Source organism: Bubalus kerabau, chromosome 15 (genome assembly GCF_029407905.1).
Source record: "Bubalus kerabau isolate K-KA32 ecotype Philippines breed swamp buffalo chromosome 15, PCC_UOA_SB_1v2, whole genome shotgun sequence".
Lineage (NCBI taxonomy): Eukaryota > Metazoa > Chordata > Mammalia > Artiodactyla > Bovidae > Bubalus > Bubalus kerabau.
In genome coordinates, this window is record NC_073638.1 from 57,843,993 (window position 1) to 57,867,863 (window position 23,871).

The 23,871-nt window shown below is 36.9% G+C and overlaps 1 protein-coding gene across 1 annotated transcript in view; it reads left to right on the forward strand.

Annotated features, from left to right (window-relative positions):
* The window catches only part of ANO3 (anoctamin 3), a 452,166-nt gene that overhangs the window by 380,200 nt on the left and 48,095 nt on the right, over nt 1-23,871 (forward strand). Inside the window, 3 exon segments of the mRNA XM_055549165.1 lie at nt 17,603-17,685; nt 18,089-18,229; nt 18,759-18,923. Of these exon segments, the coding sequence (XP_055405140.1) occupies nt 17,603-17,685; nt 18,089-18,229; nt 18,759-18,923 (389 nt within the window).

The following is a 23,871-nucleotide window of genomic DNA, read 5'->3' on the forward strand; positions in this document are numbered from 1 at the left end:
AAAAAAGAGAAAAAGAAAGCCCAACCCTCCAGCTTTCATAGGTTGGTTGCTTTGACTTCGGGACAGGCTAGTTCTCTTTCGGGTGTTGGAAAACAAAGGGCATGCATTTCTTGCCCTCGGTGGAAAAAAGCGGGACAGAGAGTTTGGTCCTGGTCACTGCTGTATCAGGGATTTCTGACACATGCCGGGTTCCCCCTTTGCAGGTGAGGAAACCACAGTGAGTCAGGCCTGCACCTGTTGCTCCAGTGACCTGTGCCGGCCGCTGCTGTTCTCCAAACACATAAACAAATCTTTTTTTCCCATTGTGGGGATGCCCGATTTGTGTACTCACAACCTGAATGCAGAAAGTGTTGTCTGCTGTGCACTAAAACTAGATTTATAGAAAGTCACACTTCAGACAGTGGATTACTGTGTATCAGATCCTTGAGAAAGCTGTAAAATATTAAATTAGAAATCAGCACCAGGACTGAGGTGGGGTTTCTTGCTGACTCTCAGAAGTTTGGGGGAGGTGGTAACTAGGGCCTGACTGAGAATGGCCATGTGATCCCGAGTAATCCTGGCAGCCTGCTCAATTAGTTTCCATCCTGTGTTCTCTTTGCTTTTCCTCTCAACTTAGAAGCCAGAGAGTTTCAGAAGAGCCTAAGTAATGCTTGATTAAATACTAGAGTTGAATAACAACCTGGCATACTTCCTTTCACGGCTTATAAAAGGGAGAAGAGTGAAACTGCACTTTCTGGGAGATTCCGCCCATCAATATTTGGGGACCGTCGCCAGGGTCTGTTGAGTTCAGTAAGCCTGAGGTTCATGCTTAGATTCTGTTGCGCAAGGAGATAGTTTTCCAACTGCTGAGAGAAAAAATGAAACTTTAGCTAAGGTTCAGGGGCTTTAAATTGAATGCAAAGAATCTGCCCAGTTAATTGGCTTCAAAAAAGAACAAGGTAATTCTATAGTTTCAAAATTTTTGAAGCCCAAAGTCCTTCAGAGTTTGATTAGAAATTAAGCCAATTAAGCCTAAAATATATTCACTCAAAAGATATTTAAGCTATATCTGCACTGGTAGGAAGAAAAGCAAGTTCAGTTTAATCAAATAACTAGTTACTGAGAAATGGCTTAATAAAATTCAATTGGTTATTTTCAGATTAGCTAGTTACTAGGAAAAAAAATTCAACTGAATAAATATTTTTATATCTGTGCTTAGAGAACTGAACATGACTTGGCAGGACCGGGTGTACCGTACATACCCTTAGGGATTTTCCTAGATATGTGCATGAATACATTATCACATTCTACTTAGCATAGTAATCATGGCCTATACCAGGCAAGGAAATTACAAGGTATTTCTGCTACAACTCTGCTTTCACTGCCACAAGAGTCGAAGTTAATCTCCAGTGACCCTTTTTTCTGAATACGCTAGCTGTGGCCTCAGAATCCTTTTCACTACTGCCCTCCTGACAGCCTTAACCAATTGAGTAGACCCGACCCTAGAGATAAACCTTGTTTACCTTCCCTGTCAAGAGCACATCTGGAAGCAAAGTTATAAAATGAAAACTATGCATAAATTTAATGCCTCAGTTATTACTTAGCTCACGTAGTTGTGATCAAACACCTTTAGGGAAGCACCTGAGTTGGAGTTAAAAAGTAATTTCTTGCCAAACAAACAAGTCTTGCTGAGATGCATTTCCAGGTGTACCTGTGCACGATACCACAGTCTAGGTAAGACCTATCCCATTTTGGACCTGAAGAACTCAACAATAAGGGACAATTACCCAACAATTTCATCCGGCAAACCAGCTGAGATGACATACTATGCAATGCTTACATAATTTGTGTTGTACTTCCTTACCTTCTATGGAGGCTTTCATCTAGCACTCTCCAATTGCTTTACACCATTAATTAAAGCTCACAATACATAATGGAAGAAGAACTACTGCCTCTTTGTCTTAAATGTCTCCACTCACCAGTGGAGTTTCCAGAACATGAAGTCACATTATGGTCACTGATGGATCTGAAAACAGAACCAGATTGTAGCTTGGGACCATGTCTCAGATAAAACCAAATTGTTCTAGGTCCAAAGTGGTATCTTATTTTACAAACCCTATTGTGTCACATGTGTGATACTGACATCACACATATGGAATTTGTTTTCATAGGTTAAATTCATTATTAGCAGGTTATGAGCTTAAAACAGATTCTATGTTGAATTTATGTTTTGTCTCCTCAGAGGAACATAGATTTTTTAAGCAATAAAAAATTTTTTTGAGTAAAAATAAGGTAATATCATGGTTATATTATCTGAGGATATGTCAATGATATTCTTTACAAGCACAATGGAAATTGGCGACTGGAAAATTTCTTTGGGATGTTAACAGCTGTTTTAGTATTCTCTTAGAAGAGAAGTAGAGGGATCATTCTCATGAGTGCTAACACTGGTTTAGCATACAAGATGTTTTTTTTTTCTTTCCTAAGTCATATGGTATTACAGCATGATCTTCATTTAACTGTAACTTCTTGGAAAGGTTAAACACTCTATTTTGGTGCTAAGGACAATGCCTTTTGTTAAGCAGAAGTTTTGAAATAGCGTATACATGGCATACATACACGCATAAATGGGGATCCTATGAAAGTTATTGTAGAAGTTAGCATATAAAAAGATAATTATAATGCTATATAATATACAAAATATTTACAGTGATATAATAAAAGAAGAGTTAAAAGGAGAAATTAAGAGAAATTGCATTTAGGCTTAGTGTTAAAAGAACCTTCCAACTGTCAGAGTCAACCAAAAACGCTTGTCTCCTGGGATACTGAACATCACAATACTTTAAGCACCCAAACAGAAGACAGATAGATCACATATCAGAAATGCTAGTGAGAGGATTCAAGCATACATACCTCTAAAAGCCTGGACTAGTTGACTTTTATAGTTCCTTTGAAAGCTAAGATTTTATTCTTTTTAAAAAGAATGGGTACGGTTTGTTAATACTTATATTATGGTATATATTATGGTGAGCAACAGAGTTGAATCGGCCTAAGGTCAAATTCGGAGAAAGCAATGGCACCCCACTCCAGAACTCTTGCCTGGAGGGTCCCATGGATGGAGGAGCCTGGAAGGCTGCAGTCCATGGGGTCGCTGAGGGTCGGACACGACTGAGCGACTTCACTTTCACTTTTCACTTTCATGCATTGGAGAAGGAAATGGCAACCCACTCCAGTGTTCTTGCCTGGAGAATCCCGGGGATGGGGGAGCCTGGTGGGCTGCTGTCTATGGGGTCGCACAGAGTCAGACATGACTGAAGTGACTTAGCAGCAAGGTCAAATTAGAAAATGTTGGAAAATGGAAATTATAATAGTCTAAATAAGAAGTTTCATGAGAACCAATCGACTGGACATCTACTACGGGATTATGGATCATTCTTCATGACACAGTAACTGATAATGTGAATATTTTATAAAATACACAAATTATATAAATGTTTTATTAATATTTAAAATATGTAAATGAAAAATATTTGAAAATATTTTAAAATAGTTTTAAAGACAATAGTACAAAACTGGTAATAAGTAATATAAGTTACATTGTAAGATTGATAGTAGACTTGAAATGATTAATCTTTCTTCATTCTTCTTTCTAGTCATTAGCATGTATTTATGTTTAATATAGACAGATGATGAGTACATTTTATATTTACTAACAATACAACCATAGTAATTTCCTTGACTTTGCCCACTTGTAACCATTTTTTAGGGTCTTTTATAGAATATTTTTTTCTTAAAGTACTTTAAAGCATATTGTTCCAAGAGACGTTTAATTTGAGGTAAAATGGGCATACAATTTTAACATCTTATTTCCCTCCAAGTGTCATTTAATCTACTACAAAGAACTAATAGTAAGTAAAAAAAACCTGAAGCTAGTAATGATTCTCTCAAGAAGGAAATGACAACCCAGTCCAGTATTCTTGCCTGGGAAATCCCATGGACAGAAGAGCCTGGCAGGCTGTAGTCGTGGGATCATAACAGAGTCAAACACGACTTAGCAACTAAACACCAAAAAAAAGTAATCAACATCATCTTAGCATCAGTCAAAAACTCAGAATAAAAATTGTACCTTATAACTCATTTCAGGTAATGAATCTGGTTCTTTTTGGCTAAGCATAGTCTTAGGTGTAAGCATATGGTACATACTAAAGTTCAGCTGTATCTGATCACAGTTTTCAAATGTTTTATCTCCCTAAAGTGAAGTCGCTCAGTTGTGTCTGACTCTTTGTGACCCCATGGACTGTAGCCTGCCAGGCTCCTCCATCCGTGGGATTTTCCAGGCAAGAAAACTGGAGTGGGTTGCCATTTCTTTCTCCAGGGCATCATCCCAACCCAGGGATCAAACCCGGGTATCCTGGACTGAAGGCAGAGTCTTTAATGCTTCCTAAATCATCATTTAAATATTTTGCCTAAAATCAACATTACTTTAAAAATTCGATTAAAAATCAGGATGCACTGCAGGATGTCACAAAGCTCCAGAGAATTACAGGCCCGAGACAGGTAGTATCACTGAGCAAAGAATATGACTGTGCAAACGCCTGCAGTGTGTGGGGTCCTGGCCACAGGAAGATGGTGGCCATTTGCAGAGCATACGCCCAAACTAGAGCGGTGGCTGTGACCTTGCTCAGGCTCACAGTTTTCAGGGGCGACTTCTGGCTCAACATTGTCAAAACATCTAATAAAGAGGAAAACCCCCAAATCTGGAATTTTAGAGAAGAAATCTCCAAAATTTTAACGTTAGTAAAAATCTAGTAAAATCAACAGAAAAGCAACATACACTACAGCCAGTCCATCAGATTGTGATGTTTACTTTAACGTGAATCTAACAGTGAACAGAGTATCTGATATGAGAAGTATCCCAGAATATGTCAGTGTTGCTGTCATTTTAGCTATGGTTCCTTCACTTAAATGTGGCAGAAACAAAATGGACACTTACCTAACACATCACACAAAATGAAACGACTCTCTGTTATTCTATCTACCTAACTACCAATCTTCTGACGTACCTGACTATCTAATCTTTGTCACTGTACAAGCAGTCACTAATCCTACCCCTATTTATGGCTAAGGAAGCTAAGGGACAGAGCTGAAGTGACTTGTCCAAAGTTGCACAATTAATAGGCGTCAGGGCAGAATACAATTCTGAGTTTTTGGTCCCAGAGCCTGTGCTTTTAAACACTACATTATTTCTACTGCCGATTTCTATGACATGGCTTAAATACACAAACTTTCACAAAAAACAAACTTACCCAAAAAAATGACATATCTTCTGGCAAATATATTTGTACCACTTATGAATGAGTAAGACAGTCTGGAAAATTAGATTCCAAAATGCTGAAACCATGGGATAATTTGAATGGTTTATTATAATATTTGACATTAAAACTGTCCCAGAAAATCCCATACGTGATTAATAGACTCTATTATAAATCTAATCTATTGTCTGTAGCCCTGTTGTCAAATATTCGCATTTATTTAATCAGCACCCTTTTTGCCCAAAGGTCTATCCACTTAAGGCATTTTCTCTTTTCTGAAAGTTTTTCTTATTTTTGCTGCAAAACGAAAAAAAAAGGGGGGGGGGTGGTATAAAAGCATTAATTGTAATACATTTCCAAACAGAAATATTCTAATATAATAAAATTATTCTACCACAAAAAAAAAAAGAAAGTTATAAATTGGGCATGTCAGATACAAACTTTAATTCAGGCATAGTTCAAAGAAGTGAATTACATAACCATAGCAAAACCTGTTGCATTCCTATCTACACATTTAAAGGAACATGTTTTCTCAGTAAACATCGTTATAGAAACAGGAAATTAAAATGAAGTTGATGCTGAAACCTATCTGATTGTAATAAGAAGTAGTGGGTGTCCATGGATACCTGGAGCGATTGAAAAACAAAAAGACCATTGACTTAACAACTTAAGAGAAGCATTTATAATAAAATCTTATATTTTAAGCTTAATATTTATTAAATTTTGGAATGAATTCTATTGTTTTATTAATTGAAGTGATAATCCAGGTATTTTAAAGAGACATATCCATTCTAATGTTCAAAATTGTTTTAATTATTTTAATTTCTGTCTGTATCTTTTTGTTTCAAAGAAGTATGACAAGGTAATCAATAACCGTTTTCAGGCATCAATATAAAGGATAATATTCTGAGGTAGAAATAGAATAGAATTGGATTTAAAGATGAAATGGAACCATTAAAATGTTTCAGTAGATAAGAAGAGCTTTCTGAAAGTATATATCTTAAAGGGATATGAATTAGGTATAAAAGACCAACATAAAAGTTATATTTTAAAATGTCAGTTTTTATAATGCACTGGAAATTGCATCGTTTGCCACAATTAACATATATGATGAAAATAAATTTTGGGTGTCATAAGTATATATAATACGATACATAGTTCTATAAACTTATTTGAGGTTACAAAAATTTTGAAGACCACTGATTTAATGCATTACTTTTTCACTAATTTCTAAGGATGCAGAATATTTTACTGGGTATTTTTCTATAATAATTAGGGCCTGACACAGTAACAGTTTTACTCTCTTCTAGTTCCATTAAAGGAAAAAAAAAAATGCCAGAGAGGATTTCAGAGCTTTTGCCAAAATGTGATGGAAACATTTCAAAAGTAGATATTACTTTCTTCAGAGTGTTACCATTGCCAGTGTGCTCATACTCTTCTCTGTATGTTACTACAGTAGATTTGTTAGCATGAGGTGGCCCTACCGAATCTTTATTCAGTGTGAGAACTCTGGGGCTCCTTCTCTGGCTGTGTTCTCTGTTGAATCCTGGTCCTGCTACTTACTGGTTCTGTAACCTGAACTATCATATCCGAAGACTACTTTCTCATGTGTAAAATACAGAACGGGATATCTACCTCCTAAGTAGATATCCTAGACAATGGGGAACCAAAAGATAAAGTAGGTGAAGTATTATGTGTTGCTTGACACTAAATAAGGGCTTATCAATGATAACTATAATAATTTTAAAGATGGTAAAAATTGAAGCTTCAGCATTTTGAATAAAAGTTGAGATGAATCCAACAAAATGTAGAAAAACTTATATTGGATTATTTTGAGCTTGGGTCTATACTTTAGTACATAGTAGTTGTTTGATAAATATTAATTGAATGAAAAGTGATTTTTCATGATCATGAAATGACCCAATTTTAATTGATTTTTTTTTTTTACATAAAATCTTTCCCTGGTCACCCTTTTAAAAACTATAACTCTTCTTTCTTGATCTGTTTCATCTCCATTCCCTGAATTATTTTCTCCCTCAGCACTTACTGCCCTCTAACATTACCCTATATCTTATTTTAGTTGTTATTTTTTGTCTGTTCTCATACTAGAAATCTCATGAAAGCAAGCATTTTTGTCTTTTCTTCATGGTTTTATCCACATAGCTAGAATAATTCCTGGCAAAGGCTAAATGCTCAATTAATGTATAAAGGAATGAGCAAATGATTGGGAGTGAACAAATAAATAAATATATTTAAGAATAAATAAAAAAGTACATTAAGCATAAAATAACTGCAAGTTCATTTTTCTTCTACCTAGAATAGTCTTCCAATTATAAGCTCATCAGATCTGAAATAATCTTTTTTTCACTTAAAGATATTCTTTGGACATCTTTGTATATTTATACACATAGATCCTTGAGCAGTTCCCTTTAGCAGGTGATAAGAGATGGGAGGTAATTCACAAGAAGAGTTGATTTTAGCTAGGGATGCATAAAATTTGTGTTGTAACAGGTGAGAATATGGAGGTTATGGCACAAGTGTAGAACCATAGATAGATATGGTTTTGATGAATAACTTATTCTGAATATTTAATTTTGAAAGATGAGAGACAGTAAACTGTTGAGTGATGTTAGAGGTGTAGCTGCTGGATGTTAAAATAGAGAAGAGAAAGTATGATAGTATGGCAGCCCTGAGGGTCTACTCAAATCATTGATTTAAAACAAAACAAGTCATCCAGTAAAACTGTATTTTTCCTCAAGCAATGGTAATGTGCTTGGGAACAGGTAGACAGCAGAGGGACTGTTGTTTTTAATTAGGGTTATGTTTTAACTATGGGTTTATGTGACAGACTGAAAGAAGAGCTAAAAAGTTGAGGGCATTTGTGAGTGAGTATAATGATTGATCAAGAGGATGTAGAGAGAAGAAATTGAGGGCACAGGGGAGGAAAGGACAGAGAAAATGTGATGGGGAGAATGGATTGAAAATCTGGGTGAAAAGTTAATGGATCAAAAAAGTCTGGGTGAAGTTGTTGTTGGAAGTGAAGTTTATAGGAAGTAAGCTACAAGGATGGAGGTTATAACTGGGAGATTATGGAGGGTTTGGAGGGACTAATCAAAAGTACACCTTGGGAGGGCAGGCATAAGATAGAGTAGGAGAAAGCAAAGAACTGAGAAGCCAAGATACTAGAAATATTATCGATGGATGTTGTACTTTCAAAAATTTATTTTGGGAGTCACGTTGATAAGAGTTACACTCAGCTGACTTAAAAAGTTTTTTTTAGAGAACTTGGGGAAGTATCCCAAGGGAGTAGTAAATGGCTTTCACAGAGAAAGAGGGTAGAAAGTATGAACTGATAATATGAGACTCAAGTCTGTGAATCTTTAAGGAGGAGGGAGAGAAAAACTAGTCTTGAAGCAGCAACGAGGAGCAAGAAATTCAATGCCTCATCTTTGGCACCTGTCGGTGTGGGAGACACGTAGCCATCACCTGAAAATGTCACATAGAAAGTGAAGTTTCAGGAGTGTCCCCTAAGTGTCCCTTACTTGTTTCAGTTGAGCAGGAGGCGAAGGAACATCTTGCCAGGATGGAGAATTCTGAGCTCCCTCTAGACTCCTGCTGATGAAAGAGTTCTGAAGGGAAGCCTTTTACTGCTAGCACCTAAAGCAACTTTTCTTTCCAAGCAGGCAGTAGCAGCCTGCTGGTAAATGATATTGCTCTCTTTAACAACTGCATGATATTCCACTGTGTAGAAATACTGCACAACTGATTCATTCCCGTATGATGGAGTATTCTATTATACAAGTTCACATCTTTTAGAATCCTAATTTCATTATAGAATCTTTAGATGGCCATTGCCTTATTTATCAACTATGTGATGTATTTTGATATGAATTTAATTAAATCAAGTTACAACCGGCTTTAAATATAATAAAGTGGCAAAACTGGCAGATTGATAATATTGTAGTTTATTTTTCTACCTTTAAGAAGAGATCCAAGTGATTTATTAATCCTGCCTTTAAAAAAAATCAAGATGGATAATTAAAAAATCCTGTCATTTCTAATTTGTTTCTTTCTGGTTTGAAAAGTTAGAGTAACAAGTTATAACCTCACAACTTTGCCAACAAAGGTCCATCTAGTCAAGGCCATGGTTTTTCCAGTAGTTATGTATGGATGTGAGAGTTGGACAATAAAGAAAGCTGAGCGCTGAAGAATTGATATTTTTTAACTGTGGTGTTGGAGAAGACTCTTGAGAGTCCCTTGGACTGCAAGGAGATCCAACCAGTCTGTCCTAAAGGAGATCAGTTCTGAGTGTTCATTGGAAGGACTGATGTTGAAGCTGAAACTTCAATACTTTGGCCACCTGATGCGAAGAGCTGACTCATTTGAAAAGACCCTGAGGTTGGGAAAGATTGAGGGCAGGAGGAGAAGGGGACGGCAGATGGTGAGATGGCTGGATGGCATCACTGACTCAATGGACATGAGTTTGGGTAAACTCCAGGAATTGGTGACAGACAGGGGAGGCCTGGCGAGCTGCAGTCCATGGGGTCATAAAGAGTCAGACACAACTGAGCAACTGAACTGAACTGAACTGAACTGAAACTCATAACAAAAGAGTTTTTAACAGTTTATTTGCTAAGTGTTCTGAGCACTGAGCCATGACCTGGAAAGGAGCAGAGTGAGGAGAGAGTGAGATACCTAGGCTAGGTCTATATACTTTAAGAATCCAGATTTGTTCCTTGGCTCAAAAGCAGGGACAGAAGAAAAAGAAGTTATTCATGACCTAAAGGGGATTTTGACATTAAGTTCATGGGCAAAAAATAACAATGACTACTGTTTTTCTCATCTGTTTGGAGGACTAGGAGCAATATAAACATTTTGCAGAGAACAATGAAAACATGTTAGGTTTAACTAAGCTGACAGTTCTATCAGCTCTTAGCTACAGTAAAAGGAAGGCAGTTTTGTGTTGCATCAGGAGAGAATCCTTATTAAAAACACCTAGCGTTGTCATAAATCCTCTTCTCTGAATGAATACTTTAAACCAAATAGGTGTCACAGTGAGCTGGTCTTCTAGGGTCCAGTTCATTTGGGGACAAGTCTACTATACTTTCTGAACTTTTGCAGCATTACCAATAAAATAACAATAACTTAATTTCTTGAACATGGAGGATTTTGTGAGTATGTGTAAAACATTTGAACAGGCTATCTGGAACATTTGTGTCTGATGCACAATAGCTATTCATTGGAAGGAGATAAACAATTTTGGAAGCTCTCTTTAGGGAAAGAATGCAAAATAAAAATATCAAAAGTTTACAAATTTTAAAAACTTCAAATGCTACATAAAATCAAAATCCATAAAAGTAATAATATTTTAATTAATTAGTTGTCTAACACATCTCTGTAAATGCTCTTTGTCTTACTTTTTTATCTGCATTTTTTTTATTATCTATGCATGTTTTAGTCACTTAGTCGTGTCCAACTCTTTGTGACACCATGTACTGTAGCCTGCCAGGCCCCTCTGTCCATGGAGTTCTCCAGGCCAAGAATACTGGGGTGTGTTGCCATCTCCTTCTCCAGGGCATCTTCCTGACCCAGGGATCGAACCTGTGTCTGCTGCATTGCAGGCAGATTCTTTACCGTCTGAGCCACTAGGGAATCCCAATATCTGTGTATGATGTTTAAAAAGATATTTCATGGAAGGAATGGAGAAGTCATTCAGTTTTTCTTCTTCCTCTAGCACAATTATTGAAAGTTATTTTATTATTTTTGACAGTTTTTAAAAAAGATTTATTAATTTGTTTTGCTGCCTCAAGTTTTGGCTGTGGCACATGGGATCTTCATTGCATCATGTGGGATCTTTAAGGATGGTGCACAGATTCTCCAGTTGTTGAGGATGGCACCCAGACTCTCCAGTTAAGGTGCAGGGGCTTTGTTGCTCCACAGCATGTGGGATCTTAGTTCCCTGATCAGGGGTTAAACCTTTGTTCCCTACATTGCAAGGCAGATTCTCAACCACTGGGCTACCAGGCAAGTCCCCATATTAGCAGTTTTGAAAGGCTTATTTCAACTTCATAACTGATAATGCCGTGCGCATTTTAATATTGTTGGAACTCTGAGAAAATCTCTGATGTGTTTCATATATGACTTAAAGTTTGTGAAATAATTCTCATGGAGTAGTTTCTGGCCCCATATATTTTAGATCTTATTTCTATTCCATTATCAGTACTGGATACCATAGAACATGTGCATCTCTTCATACGTCCCCTAGCCTGGCACCTGAAAGAGTCATCATGTGAACTGGAGGAGTCACCTCAGAAGCCATTGCTACATTAGGATAACTGGCAATAATTGAACAACACTTGGAAGTGCCTGCAAATCACATAAACATATCTCACTAAATGCAAACTTCATGTATCCCTAATTATGGAAACCTTGCAATACTTAGCTATCAAAAACACTTGGCCACTCCCTCAGCCATATTTGGAAAAATCAGAGATTCTGGCTATGTCTACAGGGAACTATTAGACACATCAAAATTGTAAATAGAAGCAGTTTAATTATTCTGGGACTAACTGAGTGTTTGCTTGAATTGTGAACCCAGAAGCATTATGCTTACTTCTGCATGTCCACCTTCACAAATTTAGATACAGTCGTCTAATAAAGGAAAAATAATAGTCTTTTCAGACAATTAAGTTATAACGTGTCAAATTTTTATTTGAGTTTGATTGCAAAGGAAAAGTCTTCTAAAAGACCAATGCAAAGATTTCTATCTTGGTAGAGACATTTATAAGAAAAGAAAATTGTTAGTAATCATTTTTAAGATTCCAAAGAAAACAAAAAAGGGTGACTTCTGATTAATAGGTCACTCTCAATCTCATTTAGGTCTATTAGAAATCTGCTCAAACATTTTGTCTGTGATGCTAATTTCTTCCCAGAAGGATGTTGCAGATTATGTAGCTCAAAAAGTTCTGTATCAGACCATGTTTAGCAATAGTTTTTCCTTTAGCGTAGAAAAAGGTCAGTGTTTGGATTAGATTTGAATTTCAGCCAAGTGACTTCCTCAGGTAACTTAATCTCCAAGAGCTTCGATTTGCTTCTCTACTGAAGGAGATAATAATCTTTACTTCTCCTGGGTTGTTGTGGAAATGATAGGAGCTAATTAAAAATATGTCTAACACAAAGTCTTGAAATTTGAAAGTGCTCTATAATGGTAGTTTTCTTCTTCCTCTTTGAGACTATGATGCAACTCATTTTCTTTTTCTTTTTCTTTTTTTTTTTGTGTGCGCTCTAATAATAGACATTGTGCTCTCAAAAATAATTTTGAATTGAATTATTTATTCTAGCAGTGGTCCCCAAGCTTTTTGGCACAGGGACCAGTTTCATGGGCTTCCCTGATGTCTCAGTTGGTAAAGAATCTGCCTGCAATCCAGGAGACCCTGGTTTGATTCCTGGATCAGGAGGATCCACTGGAGAAGGGATAGGCTACCCACTCCAGTATTCTTGGCTTCCCTGGTGGCTCAGCTGGTAAAGAATGTGCCTGAAATGTGGGAGACATAGGTTTGATTATTGGGTTGGGAAGATCCCCTGGAGAAGGAAACAGCTACCCACTTCAGTATTCTGGCCTGGAGAATTCCACGGACTGTATAGTTCAGGGGGTTGCAAAGAGTTGGACATGACTGAGCAGCTTTGACTTCACTGCACTTCACCAGTTTTATGGAAGACAGTTTTTCATTGGACCAGAGGCAGGGGAATGGAATCAGGATGATACAAGCGCATTGCATTTATCATGCATTTGATTTCTAGTCTGACGCCACCACTGATCTGACAGGAGGTACTGGTCCGTGGCCCAAAGGTTGGGGACCTCTGCTCTAGAGGCAGCTTTACAGTCTTAAATACAAAAGAAGAAAAAGAACAGTATAAATGGCTTGCTGGGTCACCAGAAAAAGATGGGCAGTGTTATGACACATATGACTGAATTTTTATAAAACAGTCAAAATATAAATAATTGAAAAAGCATGTTTCCTACAGAAAAAATATATAGTAGCTTTATTCAGTGAAACCAAGAACTTTCTCTACCAAGTTCCCTATGTATAATAACTAACAGAATGTTGAAAAAAAGATTATTATAATTTATTATGGGATTGCCCTGCTGGCTCAATGGAAAAGAATTTGCCTGCCAGTGCAGGAGATGTGGGTTTGATCCCAGGGTCAGGAGAGTCCCTGGAGAAGGAAATGGCACACTCCAGTATTCTTGCCTGGAGAATCCCTGGCTAGAGGAGTCTGGTGGGCTACAGTCCACGGGGTCGTAAAGAGTTGAACATGACTTAACAACTAAGCAACAACAACATGATCTATTATATTCTTCAAATGAATGAATAATAGTTAGATGTTAGATCATTTATAAATTATACCTTAATTTAAGATTAATTTGTACAACACCTCTAAGAAGATGATTTTGCTATTCTTGTTTTTAAATTGTGAAAACAAAGGCTTATCATTTTTCATTAGTCTAAGGTCACATAATTAGAAAAGAATATAGGTAGTTTTCAAAACCAGAACATCTGTACCCCAAGCCATGCTCTTTCTCCAGCACCACATTGTCATTCCTAGATGGTCTTTTGGGGGTCATTATAACTTGATCAAGAAGATAAATTGTATTTATTGTAAAAATGAAGTTAGTAATTTCTTTGATAGTTGTTGGCATTCACCTATGATGCCAAGTACATTTCTAAGGATTCAATTCCAGGGGGATGTTTATAAGGTGAAAAGGCAAATATTTAACCATGCTTGGAACTAGGACTCCTTACTGGACAATCAGAATGGATATTGACTTTAGTTCTGGAGCTCTTTCCTGGAGGCCAGAGCCGTTCCAGGGGTTAATGCTACATGTACCCCATCCTGGTGAAGGTTTCCTGGAGAGGAAGAGCCAACCTGTGAAGGGCATGATGCCTTTAGAGGGTTCAATTATGAATTTTTTTTTCTTTTTCCCTGTCATAAATGAACAACCAGGCTCATTTATGACAGAAAAGAGAAAAGAAAAACAAAAACAAAGAATGGATGCTTTTGAGTCGTGGAGAAGACTCTTGAGATTCCCTTGAACAGCAAGATCAAACCAGTCAATCCTAAAGGAAATCAATCCTAAATATTCATTGGAAGGACTGATGCTGAAGCTGAAATTCCAATTCTTTGGCCACCTGATGCAAAGAGCCAACTCAGTTGAAAAGACCCTCATGATGGGAAAGATTGAAGGCAAAAGGAGAAGGGGGCAGCAGAGGATGAGATGGTTAGATAGCATCGCCAACTCAATGAACATAAATCTGAGCAAACTCTGGAAGATAGTGAAGGACAGGGGAGCCTGACATGCTGCAGTCCATGGGGTTGCAAAGAGGTGAATATGACTTAGCAACTTAACAAAAACAAATGGTTGCATCTCTGAGTGTCAGCAACGTATCAGCCCTAAATACACTTCTTTAGTAAAATACTTTGGATGGGATTGCCAAAATTGAAGTAGTGGCTGTTTATGAATGTGGAATTGTAGGTGACTTCTATTCTTTACAGTTTAATTTACTCATTTCAGTATGCATTTACTGAAAGCCTTATAAATGGCAGGCATTCCTAGGTTTCTGTTACTTTCATTGGTGTTATATTTATAATCAGAAAATATTCCACAGACTTAATTAAAGAAGTTATATCAAATATATGAATGGTAAGAAGAAGAAATATCCGGAGAAAATTAAATCCATAACTTTAAAAAGATTAAATTGTATTTATTAAAAATGCATGGCAAAAAAAGTTAACAAGTTATTTGTGTAGACACCTAATTTTTTAGCAATTCATTTAGTATCCATTTTAATGTGAACAGGTGCTACTGAATGCTTATTTAATGTACAAATGCCAATACCATATTGAGTGACAGGAAGAGTTAACTTAGACACATTCCATCAAATTTAAAAGTCTGCTCTGGTCAGGACTGTGGTGAGAGTTCTCGTATTTTAATATAGCACAATGCTATTTATGTGTAGCTTTTTATTTCTTAATGAAGTTTCCTATGGGGAAGAATATCTGATTTTAGAAATTGGTAAGGATTTTCAGTGCTTATATCAAATACTGGCCTTCTCATGTTTTTAGAACATAGATATGTATTGTTTTATTTCTTACTTAGTATTTTTAGAGAGACAGAAGGAGAGGAAAATTGGAAGTAAAGTTAGAAAAAGATTCTGTGTCTTTGGACAAAGAGGAAATTTAACCAGACAAGAAAGTCTTGACTAGCCAGTTCTACAACTAATCAGTGGTGACTGACTCAAGTACAATCCAGCCCAAATATTCAAAATCTACTATTTCACACATAGGCTCTTTCCATTGATTAATCTACTAGATATTCATGCATAAAAAGCTCTACTAATTGCATTTCTGTAAAGCATTAACCAGAAAATCAATAACTTGTCCTAAGCAGGGAAATTTAAAATGTCCCATATTCATGGCCCTTCTGTTGATTGTAGAACCTGTTTAGTGAGGTTTCTGTTTCTACCTCATGTATAGTGATGTTGCAATGCTGTGTGGGGTAAGCACATTCTGCTTGCAGATGTCGCTGAAAAAATATCTGGGGAATGGAGGACTCTTCAGTTGTTCTCGGATGTTGTCCCCATTGATGAGGCCGAGCATTTGCTCTGACACAATCTCATTTCAGCTGGGTCTCCTTTTAAGAAGGCTTCAAATCCTTATCTCTTCTGGTGAAAATAATACTTGGAATTCTTTTGGGGGCTCAATATATTCAGACATGCTTAAATTCATTTGTGTTTGGAACTGACCTCTTGCCCCTGATCCCCCTCTCATTAGCTACTCCTCTTCTTCAAAGTATAGTGAAGTAGTTTTTAAACTTTTTCAACAATAATTATTTTTCCAAATAAAATTTGAACATGACTGCTCAATATATATTTATATAAAGAAAGGGATTCTCTGTCAAGGGACTCTCTCTCTTCCAATGTTGTCAGTGAAATTCCATGGAGCATTCCATGAAAACCTCTGGAATAATGCAAAGAACACTTGCACAGGAATTAGAGTTGCAATCCCTGAGTTGTTCAGTAATTCAGTTCATTTATTAAACATTTTCAGTGTGCAAAGCACTAAAATGCTAAGGGGAAAAAGGCCCTTAAGAGACTTAACCTTCAAGTGTGGGAAAAAAACAGGTACAGGAAAAAGTTCTAGATGCTTTGGCAAGGTCAGTGATATATATTGATCACTCTGGACCTTGTTTTTTGGTAAATTAAAATAAATAACTTCAAACTACACATAGAACTGTGCTTTTGAACTATGGTGTTGGAGAAGACTCCTGAGAGTCCCTTGGACTGCAAGGAGATCTAACCAGTCCATCCTAAAGGAGATCAGTCCTGGGTGTTCATTGGAAGGACTGATATTGAAGCTGAAACTCCAATACTTTGGCCACCTGATGCGGAGAGCTGACTCATTTGAAAAGACCCTGATGCTGGAAAAGATTGAAGGCAGGAGGAGAAGGGGATGACAGAGGATGAGATGGTTGGATGGCATCACGAACACAATGGACATGGGTTTGGGTGGACTCTGGGAGTTGGTGATGGACAGGGAGGCCTTGCGTACTGTGGTTCATGGAGCAGCAAAGAGTCGGACATTACTGAGTGACTGAAGTGAACTGAACACATAGGACCTTACTACTCTTACATGCTTGACCCTGTGATTCTGTTACTCTGTGCCATTGAATTTGGATCACAAAGGAAAGCCACTGGAAATGGACATGAGACATGAAGGTACAAGGACTGGATGCAGCATGTGCATCTGTGAAATTTTTGTAATGTTGAGAAAAGTATACATGATAGTCAGTGAGATAAGAGTGAAAAAATAAATGCATAGTTGCTAAGGAGCAGAATTACTGGGCGTCATCTTCAGCTGTTTTGAAATGCTCTTCTACCTCCACGATGCACAGGAAACCCAGCTTTTCCCTGATAACTAAGCTCCCTTTTCCACTGAAGGCCTCTTATCCTCCAGCTTCATCTCCAATCCAGTTTCACAAGATCAAGGTCATGCTACCAAAAGTCTCTGCTTATTTATTCCAATAGAAAGAATCACTCTCCATTGAGAGTGCATGTTGATAATTTATATAGAAGAAGGTAAGGGAAGAAAAATTGCAGCTGTATGAATTTAATACAAATTAAATGTAGTTAATTTTAATTATTTAATAATATGATATAAATGCATCAATTCAAAGAAGAAAGGCAATGATGACAGAATGTGATGTCATCAGGTAAGAATTATAATAGTAATATTATTATTCTTATTTATAGCCACAGTCTTCCTGGAGTTTTGGAAAAGGAGAAGAAGTACACTAACCTATACTTGGGACCTTATTGAATGGGAAGAAGAGGAGGTAGGATGTTAAGAGACCAGGAGATAAGAAACTGGAATAACATATGATGTAGGAAATCACTCACTGCCTTAACGTCCAAGCAGGAAGCAGCTAAACACAATTCAGTTTTCCCTTGATTTTTTTTTGTGTTACTAACAACAATGTTATCTTATGAATATAATAGACACCAATGATGAAATATGTACTTTTTCCAGAGCACTTCTATAATGTTTCCTTAAATTCCATGCTAATTAAAATATAGTTTAGGGTTTATCTGGAAATTATCTTGCATCTAATTTTTTACAAGTTGCTTCCTTGCCAAGACTCGACATAGAAGTAGGCCAAATTCCAAGAATTTAGTCAATATTGGATGATTTTTAAATTTATGCCTTAGATATTTAACTAATTTTCGTTTTTCTCATAGGAAACCCTTCGTCCCCAGTTTGAAGCAAAGTATTACAAGATGGAGCGAGTGAATCCTATCAGTGGAAAACCTGAACCACATCAGCCTTCCTCAGACAAAGTCACTCGTCTTCTTGTTTCTATCTCAGGAATATTCTTCATGGTAAAGTAGAATCTCAGAATATTGTGGGATTCCAGGTTTAGAAAGAAGTTCTAAAATACCAACTCATTTTGTGACCCTGAGGGGGTAAGAAACTGTATCCTGTTCAGTATGTTGGTAGTACATACATACTATTAAACAAAATAAAAATCACAGCAGGTCATGCAGTAATTGCAGAGGGAGTTTGTATATATTTTTAAATAAAATACTGTCTGGGAGAAACAAAGATCATCTAAGAAAAAATGGAAATTATGTAAGTCATCCTAAAATTAGATCCTCTGTTTTAAAACCAAGCATTCATGTGACAGTTGAGATTTGAACAACGTATCACACTAAAACAACTGAGTCTTACACTGTTTATTTTGACTCTAATGTAACTCAGTTCTTTAAAAGAAATTTTAAATTTATGTACGCTTTCTTGGAAAAGTAGATTTCTTTAGCTTTTGGGGTCAATGTTTTGGATCTATGTTGTTGCTTTTATTTTTTTAATAATGCAAAACGTGGGTGTCTCTTCCGGTCTCCCCTCTTGTAGATTTCCCTGGTGATCACTGCAGTGTTCGCAGTTGTGGTGTATCGCCTGGTTGTCATGGAACAGTTTGCATCATTCAAGTGGAATTTCATCAAACAACACTGGCAGTTTGCAACTTCCGCTGCTGCAGTCTGTATCAATTTTGTAATCATTATGGCATTGAATGTTGTAAGTGTTTACGATTTTTTAGTAGGTGTAAAGTGGGTGAGTAGAGGAGAGGTCTGTGTTTCCTTTATACTTGGATTGGACTTATAAGAAGCCAAGATAAGGCCAAGTATCATTTCTGGCAAAGACAGTTTGGCTTAACAGGAAGTATTTCATTTATGTGGTTTACATGATTTTTTAAAAAAATTAAAATCCATGACAGTTGTATTGTCTTCCTTGTTCTTTGAATTTATAGTTTATTTATTTATTTTTATTTTTGGTTGTGCTGGGTCTTTGTTGCTTTGCACAGGCTTTATCTTGTTGCAAAAGCGAGGGCTACTCTTCTTTGTAGTGCCCTGGCTTCTCATTGTGGTGGCTTCTCTTGTGGAGCACAGGCTCTAGGCACATGGACTTCAGTAGCTTTGACACACAGGTGCGTGTGGAATCTTCCCAAACCGGGGATCAAACCAGTGTCGTCTGCACTGGCGGTGGATTCCTATCTGCTCCAGCAGGGAAGTCTTGGGTTTATAACTTGGTTTAGTGACAGCTTCCACTCATCAAGTATCTAGTGTGTGCTGGAAATGGTGCTATGCTCTTTGTTCATGATGCTATGCTCTTTTCATTCAGATAAGGAATTCTTAGGATTAGAAAACCAGTCCAACAAATTCAAACTCCGAGAATTTATTGGAAAGATATAGAAAATTCTGTTTGAAAGTGTAGCCTCATTACCTCCAAGACCTCATGTGAAATTGAAAACAGACAGCTTCTCCATTTGCATTTCTCTGAGACTTAGTATTTTTTCCTTCCTTCCTTTCTTCCTTCCTCTTCATCTTTCTGTCTTTCTCTCCCTGTTTCTCCTTTCTCTCTCTCTCTTCCTTTCTTCCATTCTCATCTTTTTTTTTTAAACAATGATTCTATTTGCATTTGTTTTCATGGGGAAGAGACTGTTTTTATCAGCAAAAGACTATATTGCCTAACAATGGTCTCTATTTCAGTGTCTGGTGTGCTGGGGCATTGATATACTTTTCTTATATTCATTGACTCTAACTTCATGATCATGTTGGTCAGTTTCTGTAGTTCATTTAACTTAGATCATCCAGTGTTTTAATGTGCTAATTTCTCAGAGAGTGCATGTGATTGGTTCAACATCACATATACCAATTAACTTGTGAACCAAATGTCTGTGGCTGACAGGACATTATGCTTAGGTCTGCCCCTTTAGCAAGGTCTGTGGTTGGGGTCCTATTTTCTCTGAAGACAGGAGGCATTGACTGGCTCATTTAGAACAATTTATTTCCTTTAATTCTTCCAAGACCACCACACGATCAATATTCTCTCCATTATGTAAATAAGGAAACTACAATTCAGAGAGCTTAAATAACTTGTCCCAGATTGTGCATTTAGTAAGTATTAGTGCTTGCATATTTATTTACATGATAATTCATGTAGAGAACTGACCAATACACACATAATGATGTTGATAACATAAACAGGTAATATGTATCTGGTTCCAAACTAGATTGACACTGGTGTTATGTGATTAGTCGGGAAGGGACTAGAACCATTTTCCATTTAACTTTAAAATAATCAGGGGAGTTCTTAAGTGAAAAGTGAGTAGTCACTGCAAGAAATGGGTAAATTTCAATGCAAGGACAATAGTTAGTATTTTCTACTGGAGTTTGCTTTTTTCAGGTTCAGTTTATTTGTAGAAGGAGAATATGTTCTTACTGTGTCTCCAAGTAAGCCATACAGTATTTTAATTTATGCTTTTGACTCATGGATTGAAATGAACAATAAACATTGAAAAACTACAGAGCTAGGATGAAGAGGGCTGTGTGATAATCTATGAAAGGCAGTATAGGTTGTATGTTGCACAAAATCACCACAGTGAAGGAGGAGCCATTCACAACATGGGTTTTATAAACAGATTTTTATATCTTTCATTCTTATGTTAACTGTTCTAGCAGATAGTGAAAGAAATTGTTTAAGGAAAAGAAGGCTTTAGTGGTTAATGTATTTATTTCTAGGTAACACTAGCAATAAGCTAATATGATTTTAAATTGATTCATTTTCCTATTCTTGATAGGTTGGTTGAATATTAAATTTTAATAGTATTTAAGTACCTGACATACAGTTACATAAGAAGGATATACAATTTCACTTGATTTCGATGGGAATACATCTGCATTTTGAAGAATGACAATAAAATGTTAATAGTGGTTATATTTCAGGAGTGGGATAATATTTGATTTCATATTTTTTTCTGTTCATTCAAATGTTTATCTCTATATGTAGGTTTTGGTTTATAATCAGAAAAATATAGTCTTTACTTTTAATACATAATACCATGATATAAAATCTGGAACAAATCAGAATTGGAATATACTTTTACTTTGTATATGAGTCACTCATAAAACCACAGCCACTTGGGTAGCTTTAAGTAGCAATTTCAAGTCGTTTTTAAAATTTTGTCTTTCACCAAGTAGAGAAAAGGTTTCCTGATGGCTGCATAGCATCCCAGGACACTCACATGCAGGCGTGCACACACGCACACACTCTCTCTCTCTGTCTCTTTCTCTCTCTCTCTGTTCCTTCTGTTCTCATTTATGCTCTCCCCCTCCCTCCTGCCCCTCTGAACAATGTCCAGGCTTTTATCAGTTTGTATTGTCAGTTCCTCAACATACTGTCCAGATAAAAAAGTAATGGACTTTAAACACAGACAAAGCAGAGATTTGCTCCTTGACCTGTGTGATCCTGACTACCCTGCATAACATCTTTGAACTTTAATTTCTTGATCTTTCAAATGAGGGTAATAAGACAAATGCCTAGGGGGATTGAAAGATGGAATGAAATCTGCTTCTAGTGAATAGAAGTGTTCAATAAATGCTCATTTTCTTCCTATTTGTTCAGTGCTTTGAATTTTTATTTCTCTTTATAAGTCTATTTATACTCTCATTTCCTTTCCTGCAAAATACCAAATTTTCTTTATTTTTTTCCCCATTTTCCTCATCTTTAAATAATAGAGTTTGATTATTGCCCTTTAGTTCAAGATACAGGAATGCTGATGATCTTTTCTTTGATCCTTCTAAATTCTTCAGGCCACATCTGCATTTGTTAACAATTTTTTACTCTTTGTTCTTTATTATCTGCTACCTATAAATAAGTAAATACTCATAGTGCTGGTAGAGAGAAAATAAATCACATATAGGTTGTTGTATTATGTGTTTTCATCAAATATACATCTAAATATAAGAAAATAGAAATGTTTACTTATTTCATACAGAAATCATACCATTACACTATGATAATTTCAGTAGTCTTGTTCTTCTATATGTCTTAATTTTATTTTATCCTTTTTTAAATCCATTGTTTATTAGCATTGAACTATAAAATAGCCACATTGTTCTTATAAAACTAAAGACAGTATAAGGATATTTAAAATATTAGATAAAAGTCACTTTTCTCAATCCAAAATGCCAGTCTCCTCCCTTCCTACCATAAACTAATTGTACCCATTGGAGATAATCAATGTTAATGGTTTCATGTCTGTAAATCTCCACTCTCCCCATCAATTATTATTGCCTTCAAAAATGTACCCTGTGTTCCTGGGTTTATTTGGCAATTTGTTCCAGAGACCTACTGATCTTCAAATACATCTTAAGTACTGAAATGGGCTCATATTTTTGAAGATGGACAATATTTCACAGACAAAGACAATGAAGAAGAAAAATGTGATTAATTAATTTTTGCTTGAGAAGGCAAGCATGACAGTTCTGGTAACAGAGCTTCCAGATTCAGTGTTCAATCCGTAGTCCCTACCCGGAAAATTACTGATCATTTCAGTTAAACTGAAGGACATGTTACAATCAGAACTGCATTTGAATTAATTAGGAACTTTTTCCCTACAAGTTCAGTTCAGTTCAGTCGCTCAGTCGTGTCTGACTCTTTGTGACCCCATGAACCACAGCACGCCAGGCCTCCCTGTCCATCACCAACTCCCGGGGTCCACCCAAACACATGTCCATCGAGTTGATGATGCCATCCAACCATCTCACCCTCTGTCGTCCCCTTCTCCTCATTTTCCCTACAAGTTCAGTTCAGTTCAGTCGCTCAGTCGTGTCTGACTCTTTGTGACCCCATGAACCACAGCACGCCAGGCCTCCCTGTCCATCACCAACTCCCGGGGTCCACCCAAACACATGTGCATCGAGTTGATGATGCCATCCAACCATCTCACCCTCTGTCGTCCCCTTCTCCTCCTGCCCTCAATCTTTCCCAGCATCAGGGTCTTTTCAAATGAGTCAGCTCTCCGCATCAGGTGGCCAAAGTATTGGAGCTTCAGCTTCAACATCAGTCCTTCTAATAGACACCCGGGACTGATTTTTAGGATGGACTGGCTGGATCTCCTTGCAGTCCAAGGGACTCTCAAGAGTCTTCTCCAACACCACAGTTCAAAAGCATCAATTCTTCGGTGCTCAGCTTTCCTTATAGTCCAACTCTCACATCCCTACATGACCACTGGAAAAACCATAGCCTTGACTAGACAGACCTTTGTTGGCAAAGTAATGTCTCTGCTTTTTTTTTTTTTTTTTTAAATTTTATTTTATTTTTAAACTTTACATAACTGTATTAGATTTGCCAAATATCAAAATGAATCCGCCACAGGTTTACATGTGTTCCCCATCCTGAACCCTCCTCCCTCCTCCCTCCCCATTCCATCCCTCTGGGTCGTCCCAGTGTACCAGCCCCAAGCATCCAGTATCGTGCATCGAACCTGGCGGCAACTCATTTCATACATGATATTTTACATGTTTCAATGCCATTCTCCCAAATCTTCCCACCCTCTCCCTCTCCCACAGAGTCCATAAGACTGTTCTATACATCAGTGTCTCTTTTGCTGTCTCGTACACAGGGTTATTGTTACCATCTTTCTAAATTCCATATATATGCGTTAGTATACTGTATTGGTGTT